Source organism: Thunnus albacares, chromosome 22 (assembly GCF_914725855.1).
Source record: "Thunnus albacares chromosome 22, fThuAlb1.1, whole genome shotgun sequence".
In the NCBI taxonomy this organism is placed as follows: domain Eukaryota; kingdom Metazoa; phylum Chordata; class Actinopteri; order Scombriformes; family Scombridae; genus Thunnus; species Thunnus albacares.
This window is the reverse complement of record NC_058127.1, coordinates 25,164,814-25,178,770: the sequence shown is the minus strand read 5'-3', so window position 1 is coordinate 25,178,770 and position 13,957 is coordinate 25,164,814. Positions and strand designations below refer to the sequence as shown.

The window sequence follows — 13,957 nt, the reverse complement described above, 5'->3', positions numbered from 1 at the left end:
TGCACAGTAGGTCCATAAACGGCCATCCGCTTTGTTGTTCGCATGTCAACTCTCACATTCCAGGTGTTAACACATACGGATGTATTTATGTATTTGAATTTCCATTTTGAGTAAAGAATGAGCAAAAGAAGTGAAATCCTACTACTATAGTTTGCCTACGTGGTTGTAAAAATTCCTACTCTCCATACTGACCCCTTAAGCTATTCTCTTGGAACGCCACTACACTGTGGAAGAAATGAAAGAAGAAATGAGGTACAAAATCGACAGTACTCGTTCTGTGCAGAAATGCATTTAAAAGTTCAGCTGAAGCTAATATGAGGCTTCAGCGGTCTGAGTTGGTTAAATTGAGTCAGTATCTTCAGAAGTTACAGTCTAAAACAAATTCACTCTTTTTGTTTCTGTGGAATATTCTTCGCCAAACTCCAGACAGGACAACAAGCAATAAGAATGTAAATTATATTATATTTTTAGTTATAAATCCTGGAATTTAACCGTATAATTTGTTGCAAAATACAGTCTGCTCAATAATAATAATAATGATAATTAATAATAAGGTTATTTAGTGTAGCACCTTTCACAGAAATAAAAAAACAAAGTGCTTCACAGGAATAAAGGTGGGAATCAGGTGGGAAATATTGGAAATTCAGCCATGCTTCTATCACATCCATGAAGAAGGGAGACATCCTGTTAACATCATGTATACACACATTTGCTAACATCTTAGTATACAAATTTGAACCTAAATTGCAGCTGCAAGTGAGATTTAATGAGTCTCAAACTCCCGAAGGTTTCCTTTTTTTCTGTGCTGTTTATTAACTGTAATTACAGCCTGTACACAGAACAGCAGTACCTTCTCCTCACTCATTAATCATGTGTGAATGAATGAATGAAATAAGCTGCTGTACTGTTTGGCTTAAGTGTAAGTCTGCAGTGTCTTCACCTCCTCCCTCTCAGCGCTCCTACTCAGGTGAGAACACAGCAAGTGCCATAGCTCGCTCCTGTGCCAGCCTGGCGCTGTCCCTGCTGGTCCCAGTGCTGGTGGTGTGGCAGCGGGACGGCCTCACTCAGGTCCTGTCAGCGCTGCAGGCCGGCCTGCCAGGCTCACCCACCGCGGATGACTCCCAGGCCGTCCAGTTCCACTCCGGCCTTGCACTTGGAATGGTGCTATCCAGCCTGCATCACCAACGTCTCAGGTAGGGGCCTGTATGTTGGTAGCACTGATTCAAACACAGCAAACTATGGAGTCCTGTAACCCATCACTGACTGTGGTTTCCACCTGTCATCCAGTGACGTCTCCGCTCAGAAGGACACTGATCTTCTCTTCCGCTCTCTGGACGTTCTGGAAAAATGCTCCTTCAACACAGACCTGGAATACAAGTCAGTGCTCCAGTTCTTCTCCCACAGTGTAAACACATGCAGATTAGATGAACTACTGACTCTAAATTACCTGTAGATGTGAATTTGAGTGTGAATGGTTGTCTGTCAGTATGAACAGTTTGATACCGCTGCAATAGACTGGTTACCTGTCCAGTGTGCTCCCCAGTATGAGCTGGGATAGGCTCCAGCTCCCTGTGACACTGTGAAGGATAAGTGGGTACAGCTTCTGCAGGTGAAAGTATTATATTCAGTTCAGTTTCTCTTGCCTGCTGTAGACAGTAATGTTAGATATGGAATGTTTTTCTATCTGATTACAGGCTGTCAGCAGACGTCATACACCTATAAACTGAGAGTGTGATGTTTCACTCAGCAGCATCTGACCTGTAGCAAACACTGTCACTACTGCAGCAAGGAAGCTCATCCACTTACACAAACTCATCTGAGTTAATTCATCATTTTTCATTGGTTTATCCATCCATTCATTTTCTACCGCTTATCCAGGTATAGGTTGCATTAATTTAATTGATTATATCACAGGGAATTATTATTTTATACTACTGGGAAGAACTGAAAAAATGTGATAGAATTACAAATAATTACAGGCCATATAGTTCTGATGGTTTCCCATCATATTTTCACTTTATTGGCTAGTTAAGATGGTGAGACAGGTATTAAATAATATTCTATGTGGTATTAAAAAGGTCTTAAAAATCTAAATTTAACTTGGTGAACCTGCAGAAACCCAGATAGGTAATGGATTGATGGAAAGTTGCAGCACAGTATTTGGCATTGTCTCTCCTGGGTTTAAAGAGAATGGAAATAAAAGACAATGAGTTAAGTTAGTCTGTTAATGGTCTGTGTTTGTGTGTGTATTCATGTGTATGGGAATGTTTGACACCCTGAGGTGGATCAGTTGGGAAACACTGCTATATACTATTCTATATAATTGCATACCACACAGTACCAATTCAGCACAGGTGGTGAATAGAAACATTTCAACACATTCTATTACACAAAGCTAATGGTTTTTATGTTGCGAGATGTTACATTCCTAATCCCCACATACAGTTCTTTAGAAAGAACCTTTTGTACATCATCTCTGGACGTACTTTTCATAAATCGATCTGATAATGTGAATGCTTCTCAACACACATGTATATATGAACATAATTATGTGTGAATACTGTATGATCTGTGGAAAATATGATGGCTGGTGGGAGTTTCAGAAGGCAAGAAAACCAATTTTTGATATTGTCTGACATTTAGTTTCCTTTTCCTGCTCCCTCCTTCTTCTTTCTCCTCCTTCAGTACTGGCTGTATGTTGGGTCTAGGTCTGGTGCTGGCAGCTCTGTGCAGTAGTGGACAGGTGGAACAACATGTCCATGTCACCCAAACTCTAGACAAACTACTGACCAACCTGCAGGACAGCAGTGGGCAGGGACGCATGCTGCAGGAGGTATAACAGCCCCACACAACACTGGAAATGAGCTTGATTGCAATAGTGGAATAGTATCTTAAGGTGCATTTTGTCTTTGAATATGTCCACCTGTCCAGGTCCTGGCGTACTCTGTGGCGTGTGTGGGTGTCTCGGCCTTCAGCGGAGGCATTATAGACGCCGCCAAGGCTGAGGAGGTCATGAACACTCTGCGTGCCCTGACCGAGGAGAGCCAGCAGGTCAGCAGGAGAGGGTGTGATGAGGGAAAGAAGTGTGTTTTATGTCATTGTCACAAACATTTAACATTAATATTGGTAGTAGTGATTGTAAATGCAGATTAGTAGCTTCTAAATGCTAAATGAAACTGATCTTGTGTAGAATTTTATTTATATCATTGATGATAAAAAACCACAAGCACAGATAAATAGAAACAGGTTTTCCCTTCAAACAAAGTTATTATTTCCTTTGTCTTTCAGATTTCTAAAAAATAGAGCATTCTCTAGGGTTTAACCAGACACCTGCTTGTGTAATGTTTGTGTGCAGACCCCTGGCTTCTCCTTGGCTCTAGGGTTGGTGGTCCACGGCCTGTCAATGTCTGGCCATGGGAAAGCAGAGGACATCCACCCTCGTCTGCTGGCTGCTTGGATCAAGATCTTACTGGCAGAGGTATTACATCTACATTGTCTTCCCTGTTTACAACTGCATTTAATATTTCTACCGTAACTTGTCAGTCTCACCCAAAATAAATTATTTCAAATTAGATAAATCAGATCTTCAAGGCTAAATCCAACAGCAGCAAGTAACTAGAGAGTGATTGTTCTGTCCAGAAACAGCTAGACCTGTAAACATCAGACTTTTTTTCTGTCTTATCCCTTTAAGACATCTCAAACCAGCTGGGTAGGTGAACATAAGCCTGCTGACTGAAGGTCACACATATTATGCTGTCTGATTTCTGGTGTTTCCATTTTTAATTGTTAAATGCAAAACTGCCTGTTATAGTTTTAAAATCAAGCTTCTTCTTCTATAACTGATTTGCATAAAACCTCACATGAATTAGAGCCTTGTGTGTCAAAATCTCCAACAGGGTTATGGTTGGTCAAGATGAGCAAGTCGAACCATTTATGATCAGTTACTGATCTCATGTATCCTGTTCATGGTCATGTATGAGTTATATGTCTGTGTGTTAGTGTACGTAGAGTGATGAGTGGAGTTATCTCTGTGTGTTTTCAGGGTTGTCCAACTATGCAGCGATTGGCTGCCGCCAACGGCCTGGTGGCTTTAGTGGGATCTGAGAGTTACCTCATTCAGGTAAGAAATGTTTATGTCACAAGTGTGTAGGTTCTGAGTTCTGCCCCAAGGTGGCGCCAAGCATTTACATTTTACACTGAAAGCTAACACTCCATGTGGTATGTTGTATAACCATTAAGCTCATGTGTATGAGACATACTGAGACATAAGGGACTCCAGTTGTTCTGCAAGAGTACTTCATAAGTAGTTGAAGAAGTTGTCATTGGTTTTAGCAGTGTTCTGCAGGTGTTAAATAGTGTCTTAGAAACCTATTTTATCAAGTATCATCTGTTCTCCAATAAGGAATGAAGTACTTTTTTGTTTGGCATTCTGGGAGTAATTAACTGATTCACATTTGTAATTTGGGAGTGAGGTATTTGTTTTATAGTACATTGTGGCTCCAGTGAGCCCAGTAATGGAGTGTATTGTTATTTTAGGCAGAGCAGTTAAGTTGCACTTGCATTGGTTAACTGTCATCATCTACTTCATTCATGCTTCACAATCACTGGCTCATTCACAGCTATGGCTAGTACTGTCTTATTATAACCTGACACTGCTCACTATAAATATGCTGATATCAACACTGTTTGCTGCCACAGCTCCCTCCACTAACCCAACCTCCTCTTTATGTGCTCTATTTTTAGTATTGTTGATTTTGATTGTTGATATTGTTGATTTAAGATTAATGTTCATATACAGTGTGTTTATTAAGTGGGGGAACTGTTTAAGTGCTCATTTCTTTGACGCAACTGTCTCTCAAATGGTTCTGTCATAACCGTCATTGAGGTGTTTGTTGTGTATTCCAGCTGAAGAGCGAGGTGGAGCTTTCCTCCCAGCAGCAGAGCAGGATTAATGAAGTTATTCGTGCCATCTCTCAGGTAATGTCCACACATTTCATTTTTAATATTGTTAGTAAAAAACACGACCTTCTTCTTCTTTTTCTTCTCATTATTACCATAAATACTGTAACTGTCTGGAGTAACATGTCGAACACTTCTTCATTATTGCTGCCAACATTTTTAATATGCAATAAGCAGGTTGCTATAATTATACAGAGAACATTCATGCTCTCCTGAGGATGAGTCTCTTTTATTTTGGACACTCCTTGAGCATTTCTCCGGCACTAGCCTCAGTAACCTTGTGTAACTTACAAGATACAACATACTGGAGCTAATGTTTAGATTGGCATGACATTTGTCTCATTAGTACTAATTAGATCGAGCTGTCCTGTGTATCGGCCTGTTTCACCTCTCTGTTGCAGATCATAACGTTCTCAGGAGCCATTGGTTTGCAGTCCAACAGTGCCTGTTTGGTGGGTCATTTGCATTTGGCCCACATGTCCACCAGTCACAGTCACACAGCAGGTAGGAACAACAGCTCCCATACCGTTATAGGTCACCATTTAATATTTTTAGATGTATTATGCCATGTAGGACCATGTTGCAAATCAATGAGCAGGACAGATTTACGGCAATATTGGATTTCATGCTGCATCAGTGTGAAGTGTCATCACTACAAATCTATGTTATTATTATTAATATTATTTTAAATTACATATACAGTGATAAACAATTTTATCCATATACCCACTCATATAACAGTGTGAACTAGAGTTGAATGTCAGGAATTTAGATCCCAATATTTCCCAGAAATTCTTGCCGAAATCTGCTTCTGTTTCCTGGACAAAAAAATCACCTGCAGGAACCTTCAGTTAGTGAACTGAAGAACAATACATGTAGTGAAATAAAAACACTTTTCCCAACCCTCATTAACACTACCAATATAACTGTTGTAGATGTAGTCTAACCATGAAATTTTACAGTAATATCAGTAAGATAACCGACTTTTTATGTCAGTTTATAGCTTATCTGTATGGCAAAATATTTTTAGAATATATGTTAATCACAGCCTAGATTTTTTGACTTTCTGATTCTTTCAAATGGTAATGATAATTAAAGCTGCAAGCAGCGATGAACGGGCCCTCGCGCATCTATGCACGTCAGGCCACGACGCAATCGAAGGTCTTCTGTCACGAGCATGTCGGGCTGTTTTCAGACAGTGCAAGAAGGAGATAAACATCACTTCCTTTGTCCACTGTTTTGCCTTTTGCTGGGGCTGCTTCGCTGAAATTTCGTAGGGATCGCTATTCAGCCAGTTTGCATCACTGATGGAATATTGTCATGTAGACGTGTTCGGGCCGGGACTCTTATCAAACATGTAAAGTTTGGTGCAGACTGGAGCATGTACAATAAAGTTCTAGCAGCTTCCTGAGAATTTTCTGCAGGGTGAGACATGTCTGTCTCGCTCACACCTGTGGCATCAAAATTATGCAAGTTTTGGGCCCATTCACTTGAATTTCAATTAGTGAACAAAACTCTTGATGAGTTTGTGTGTAAAACCTAATTTTCATCAAGTTTATTTTTAGAAATTAACCCACATGACCTGGTCAAAGTTTGATTGACATGTGTACTGTCAGGTGTGTAGAGACAATAAGTAACTGCAGCTGGACACAGATAAATACTCATATATTTGAATGGAGAGTGTGAGCGAAACTGCAGTACAGAGCAAATGGAAATTCAGTGTGATTATCAGCACTATGACGACATGCGTACACGCCTCTGTAACCACATACTAAAACTGTGAATATTAAGAGGATATCCTGAAAAACAGATAATTCTACGTTTCTTGTATGGTCAGCATTGTGTTTTTTTCCACCTCAAAGAGAGTGAACTTAAGAGGATTTAATGTTCTACTGCACATAATCAGAAAAAAACATTGTACTATGATTAGTTTATGGCAATTCTGTGTTCAAAATGAAACTCAATTTATGGCAAGAAGTGCTGTGTATACCAGGAAAAGAGTGATATACAGTATTCCTGAGAAGTATTCATTTTAAAATCCTGGGAAAACATCAGCATCAGTTTGGTTGGATTGGAACCTAGTATAGTTATTTTTGTTTTATTTTTTCCTGTCCTCCTCTTAGTTCCTCAGGATTTCAGTTACCTCCCAGAGAAAAGCGTCATCAGGTCAGTCGTTGACTTCATCACAGAGGCTGGGAAGAAAGGTTTGTAGGCTGGTTTAGTTAAATCTGCTACCTTTGAAACTTTATCTTTTTAACAGCCAACATAAAATATAAAAAATATATTGCTACAAAGAGCCTGGATATGTACTCTTACTTTTGGGAACATTCTCTCTCCTTTGGTCCCAGGTCCAGAGTTCGCTCATCCAGCTCTGGTTAAGACCGCGCTGACACCTCTGGCATCAGTTGGAGCCAGCTTCCAATACCCACCTATCAACTGGAGCGCTGTCCTGTCTCCTCTGATGAGGCTGAGCTTTGGTGAGAGTTCTCTCTGATTCATTAATTTGCGCTCTGAGGCTACAAAGTCAAAACACCGACTTCAAAGCTGTTCTTCATTGACAGGAGAGGATGTGCAGCATCAGTGTGTGGTTCTGGCAGCGTGTCAAGCTCAGTCTTCTCAGAGTGCGTCTCTCTTTCTGGGGTCCTGGCTGTCACCACCTCTCGTGCATAGTCTCAGTGTAAGTTCTTGTTGAGTAGGGCTCGGTATGGAGCCTTAGTGTTTTTGGAGTGCTGACCGAAATGTGTCTGTAGCATCGAGTATGAAAAAAAAAAAAAACGCAAACACAGTCTGATGAATGCTGCTATCAAATAGTTTGATACTGAAGCTCAGAGTGTCTGTCATCACATGACCTCACATTCTACACAATCACATGATCATATCATTACCCAACTGAATCTTACCTACTAGAATCCGACTGATCAATCAATCAATCAATCAATCAATCAATCAGACTCTATTTATAATACAATTCAGCCCCACACTCACACACACACACACAAACAATAAGTGACTGTTATAAATAAAGAAGTCAATAAAAACAGGAACTTAGGAAACACTATCATATTTCTCATGAATTTGCGATGAAGAAACACCAGACTCTAGTTCTTAATGAAGAAATATCTGAGTTTCTGTTGTGTTGACACATTGTGTGAGAACATGCAGAGACAAAACTTGTGATTTGGAGTTAGCCATAACCATGAAAACAAAGGGAGAAGAAATGTAGAGAAAATGTATTGGTGACTTGATGTAAAGTGGAAAAATCTATGGAGGGACACCAGTTAGTGTCATATCGGACAACGTGAGTGTCCATCAGACTGTAGTGCAGCAGTTGAGGAGAGATTTCAAATCAAATTATGAATCTGTCCAAGTATTTAATGAGAGTTCTCAATACTCAACAGTGTAAGATATAATTATTTCGTACCAAAAAATATTGTGTTTCAATGCCCAGCCCCACCATCTATAAGACAGTCAAAGATGACTTTGGAGATTTTTTACAGACAGTATTTCTCCTCCAGTGTCAGACACGGGCTCACCTGTATGAGAACCTGGGCCTGTGGATGAAGCATGTTCCTGAGGACAAACTCCAGGTCTATGTGGAGAGTCTGGGCCTACAGCAGTTCCAGAAGGACCTTCGGCCCCAGCGTCTGTCCCTGTGCCGCTCCCTGCTGCAGGGCCTCGCTCAGGCCATGGCCCTGCCCAACCCCCCCAACAACTGCTGGACCATCCTCTGCTCCACCACCGAGAAGATCTTCACCCTCCTGCCCAACCAAATACAGGTACAAAACTACAGCACGATGAGTGAAAAATCCAAATATTTCTTTGTTTTCAACAGATATCTCAACTGCTTTCGTGGCTTGGACATCAACTGACATTACAGCTGATTTCATTTCTTAGGCTTCAGCTGACAGTTCACCTGCTTTCAGCTCTGACAATTTCACTGTGTTGAGTGTTTAATGGTCTTCTGCTGATCATTTTGTTTTAGGATGGTGAAGTGGATTTGTATGTGGGAATCACCAAATGTCTGTCTGAGATGTCTGACACAGAGATTGACCGAATTGCTCGAGTCACAGAGGTACAGTATGATATAACAAGAGCTAATAAGTGCAATGTAAAAGCTGTTGTATTATGTAAATGTTTTAGTGTACTGCTTAGATCTTAACCACAGAGTGTATTTTACATGTCATTTGGTTCTTTCTGGGGTACAGTATGTTTTGTAGTCTTTATACAAGCTAGAATTGCTAATTGCAGCGCTGAAATTAGCTGTTTACCAACAGATTTATAATATTCATACATTTAGTCGAAATCCTCAGAATTCAACTTTGCTTTGACGGGTTTCAAAGAAACACTCATTTGCTTTTGTTTCTGAGAGTGAAATGAGAGGAGTGATATCTATATTATGTCAGGAGTCAGGACATGATTAGCCTAGCTTAGCATGAAGACAGGAAACAGGGAAATAGCTAGCCTGACTCCAGCTCTGTACTTAACACACAGATAGGAGATTAATATCCTTGTTCTTATCTCACTCTCGCAAAGAAAGCAAATAAGCATATTTCTCAAAATGTTAAACTGCTCCTTTAAAGCATAAACGTAATCAAGATTAGTTACAAGCTAACTTGTCATGCAAGCCAATTTAAAGCCACTAAAAATGTTTACATTTTTCATTGAAATTGCACTTCAGTGAATAATGTGACAACAAACCTATTGCAGCCTTTTGTTAGCAACTCACTTTATTAGCATATACAAGCATTCAGATAAAACGTCACGTAAAAATAGGATGTTTAATGGTTTAGCTTATCTCACATAACCAAACATTAAACTGATGTGAGTTTATCTGAATTCCAATTTTAGGCATTGTAACTATAACCCCATTCAAATCTTAAAGGATATTCCAGTCCATTATGTCTTGGGTCTTATTTTTCTAGTTTTAGCCATCATTCCTGTCTGTTTTGATAACACTGTACTCAAATTACAGTGGGAACATCCACTGAAAGCGTGCAGTGCAGATAAAGCTGTATGTGATCATAATCTGTCTCTGTTTAGGCTGAGATGGAGAAAACCTGCTTCGTCCTGGCTTACCTCACCTCCCAGGGCAGAGTTCCGCTCCTGGGTCTCAATGATGTCATTGCTGGAGTGCTTCGCGGTTGGCCAAGCCGCAGAGTGGGCTGGTTCCTCCTGCAGACTTTTTATCAGTGCCGCCTGGCCGCCAGCGCCAATACAGGTCAGCTTTTGGAGCGAGAACGCTTCTCTCACTGAATTTCACAAATGAGAAGGCGTTATATCCTAAAATGAAAATACTCCTCTAAATAAATACTGTATGAAGAAAAAGTAAAATGACCACCTGGGGGTGCCAAAGTTGGGATTTTCAAAATCCACACATTTAATGATTCATTCTTTCAGTTCCATTGAACTTCAACACACATAATAAATAGCAGATAAAAGAAAAACCCTGAGTGAGTCCACATGTTGAGATGGTTTGTTCTCTGTTCCAGGTGTTTCCAAACGAATGGAGTGGCTGCTGGAGCTGATGGGACTCATCCGAAATGTTGCCTACGGTGCAACCACAGTTACATGTGGAGACACCAAACTGGTATGTTTGGAGTAGTATTTCCAGAGCAGTCAGTGTGTTATGTCACATGCCACAGACGATTCAGTGTGATTCTGATGTTAAAGACTGTGTTTCAGCAGGTAGGTGAGAGCAGAGGGCTGCTTCAGGTGAAATAACTGTCATTCTTGAGGTGGTTTGGAATCCAGCTTTAGGCCAGTTGGGTGTGGAATGGAACAGAAGTTTACATTTTAGTTAAAAATACAAGATATCAAAAAGCCAGTATGTCCATCTTTACAAACTCACACTGTGCATTGTTCAAAGTGTATTTGAAATCCTGCTGGAGGTCTCAGACTTTCCAAAGATACTAAATACTGTATGTCAGGCTGGAGTTTGGGGGAACGGAGAACATTGAATATTAGCAGTATTAGCGGCTATATTCAAAGACATTGTTAGCACCAGCTAGTGCTAGTAGTAATGGGACTGTAATTTATGTAGCTATGTGTAACTATAGATACACATAACACAGTTAAGATATGTAGTGAAAATAGTTTGTTTTATTACTTTCATTGCAATAACTGACATATAATAACTGACATACACCGTACACTGTGGACCCAACACAGCTGCATGCTGGGAAACCCACATTTATCATGGCAGAGCGTGGAGAGAGCAATGATTGACAGCATGAAGAGAAAGAGAGGTTGAAAGTGATACATCACAAAATGAATATGAATATTTTTCAAACATTGACTTATATAACATCATCTCTTCTCTTCACATTTAAAATAAACTACAGAAAGATCTTTTTGTCAGTTTTTCAATTCAATTTTAAATTCATGCTGAATCATCGCCCAGCCTGAGCTCCATATTTAAAATGTATTTATTATTTAAAGCTCACATTCCATATTTTAGTTAGTTAAATGTTTTTTAAATCACTGGAATGTTTCAGTAAAGTGTTTCATTAATCTGTTTTTAAAGAATAGTTTGATAGCAAAAACATCAATAAAAGTAAAATATTTTCATTTTATTATTTTAGTAAATAGTATTGAGATAGAATTCTATACTGAGATCATTCTGACTGTCCAACTGTCTTGCTGCTGCTGAATTATAGATCTCTATATGAATAGAGAATAGAGCTGCTGGTACAGGAAGTGTTTTCCTTGCTCTGGTTTCTCATTTCAGAGATTTCCTCTAATGATCCTCTCAATGTTACTCAACAAAGAAACAGCAGACTCTCCTGGATAATGGAACTATACTATATGTTTATGTTGTCGTCACCAGTTTTAATTATTTCAACTTCGTTTCTGACAATTCATTTCACTTTAATGTCCGTTTGACATGGTGGATTGCTCTAAATACTACAATACCCATGAGCCTCAGCTGCCAGGCTATGAATTCATCCAAAATAGACCAAGAATTTAAAAGTTAACTGATTTAAGCTGCACAGTGTAATTTCTTTTTTTTATTTCAGCTTCCTGTAGGCAATGTACATAACAGAATGTTGAGCTCTGTGATTGGATGTTTAATACAACCGTTTGTGAACATTTCTTATGTTTTTATACCTGTAGGTTTGTGCCAGTGACTTTTTATCAAAGAGCCAGATATTTTCTAACACAACTGGTCATCTTTTATACTGATGATCTTCATGTTGATCCAAACCTTGAGGTGCTCCAACAGTCACCTCACACTGTCTGTCAACTCTACTGTCATACTGTTGTTGTTAAGATCCCAATAAGTCAACAATAGTTTGCACACTGGTTAAACTCAGTATTGTGTACACTGAGCTCTAGAAGCTGAACATACATTTCCTTGATTGTCTGCAGGCCACAGACTTCCTGTTCCATGTCTTCGCTGCTGCTGTAGTTTCTTGGGGTGACCACTACATGCCACTTGTTCTCGGCATCAGGGCCCAGTGGTTCCCATGGCAACCCGGCTCCAAGCCTCCAGCCCTACAGCACGGTCTGTACGGTGAGGAGTCGCTCACAGAACACGCCCTGTCGCCATGCCTGCTGGGAATGTCCCACGGTCTGGTCCTGCTGCTGGACAAAGAGCCCTGGAGCAGCCAGTCTCACAAGGTTTGATTTCACTGCTCACAGCACCATCAAGTTTGTTAGTTAGACCCTTGTTTATGATGATGATGATGATGATGATAACAATATGTAATGTGTGTGTGTGTGTGTGTTTTAGTTCATAGACTGGCTTCTCAGTATTACAGAGGGTCCTGAACAGAGTCTGTCAGCCACAAGCATCAACACAGCCAAAGGTGACAAACACAAACACAGCAGCTCATACAACACATAGTGCTCAGTTTTACAAGATCAGGTCTTGTTGAAATGTAGAGTCACTCTAACACAGTAATGCAATGCTGGTGATGTAAGAAAACCGTTTCAACTCAGGACAATGATGAAGTTTACTTGACCATTACGAAAAGAAAAGTGGTGACATGCCATTCATATTCAGTTTACACTATGTGTGTCTCCACCCACCTTTTTTTTATTAGCATTTTAATTTCTGTCAGTGCACATGCCAGAAATTTGGCAAAAAGGTGAAAAATGTACTGTTGGCTGAAGTGGAAAAGTTGATGTATTGATAAAAATAAAAAGCGACAAAATGCAATGGTGAATAAATGATGACATACAAGAAGCATGTGACTCAAAGGTCACTCAAGCTTCCACTGAAGAGACGAAAACATCAGATCTGTGTGGAGCGATGAGGAGACTCTAACGTTCCCAAATGAATACAAGAAGCAAACATAAAATGTCATATTTCCATCATGTTTTCCACATGGTTTTCACAATGTATTTTTTATTAATATGCTCCAGTTTTACTGATAAATAACCCGTCCTGTCCCTAAAAACATCTACAAGAATTCCATTAGTCCTGGTTTCAACGGACAGTTGAAGTGACGCATAGAAATAATAAATGTATTTATGCAGCATTTCTTTTCATATAGTTGCAAAGTGTTCAGGCAATAACAACAAATTCTGTGACTAAAAATTATAAAATGGAAATTAAGAAAAAAAGCTCTTCAGACTGTGGTACAGTCTTTCATTTTTTATATAAAAAAATAATGGTCTGATTGTCGTCTTAAAGCTACCCTGTGTATTTTTTGACCACATATGATACTATGGAGCAGTGTTTTTATTGGGGGGGGCAGGGGGGTTCCTTGGTTTATTTGTTTGTGTACTGCACACTACTAGCATACAGTACACACGAGATACACGTTTCTGCTGACAGTTTCACACTATTCCACTGATCAACAGTTGGTGGCAGTGAGAAACGTAACAACACACCAGTAAAAGGCAGGAAACCAAGACTGCTATCTGATGTCAACATGGATGTAAACTATATATATGTTAACAGAGCTTGATACAGCACACCAAGTCAGCCTAGTTTCCAGTTTGTTCCAGAGGCAAACATCAGTACTGCAACTAAACATATACTGCATCCCAA

General features: G+C 39.7%; 1 protein-coding gene across 2 annotated transcripts in view; it reads left to right on the top strand.

The window, feature by feature from the left end:
- focad (focadhesin) overlaps positions 1-13,957 on the top strand; it is a 54,909-nt gene that overhangs the window by 39,787 nt on the left and 1,165 nt on the right. For both annotated transcript variants that reach the window (XM_044341672.1, XM_044341673.1), the window contains exons 27-43: positions 955-1,193; positions 1,288-1,377; positions 2,686-2,833; positions 2,932-3,051; positions 3,356-3,478; positions 4,043-4,120; positions 4,906-4,977; positions 5,361-5,463; positions 7,083-7,163; positions 7,308-7,436; positions 7,521-7,636; positions 8,475-8,735; positions 8,942-9,031; positions 10,000-10,177; positions 10,449-10,546; positions 12,328-12,579; positions 12,692-12,767. In XM_044341672.1, coding sequence (XP_044197607.1) covers positions 955-1,193; positions 1,288-1,377; positions 2,686-2,833; positions 2,932-3,051; positions 3,356-3,478; positions 4,043-4,120; positions 4,906-4,977; positions 5,361-5,463; positions 7,083-7,163; positions 7,308-7,436; positions 7,521-7,636; positions 8,475-8,735; positions 8,942-9,031; positions 10,000-10,177; positions 10,449-10,546; positions 12,328-12,579; positions 12,692-12,767 — 2,254 coding nt within the window. The remainder of the gene's footprint in view (positions 1-954; positions 1,194-1,287; positions 1,378-2,685; positions 2,834-2,931; positions 3,052-3,355; positions 3,479-4,042; positions 4,121-4,905; positions 4,978-5,360; positions 5,464-7,082; positions 7,164-7,307; positions 7,437-7,520; positions 7,637-8,474; positions 8,736-8,941; positions 9,032-9,999; positions 10,178-10,448; positions 10,547-12,327; positions 12,580-12,691; positions 12,768-13,957) is intronic.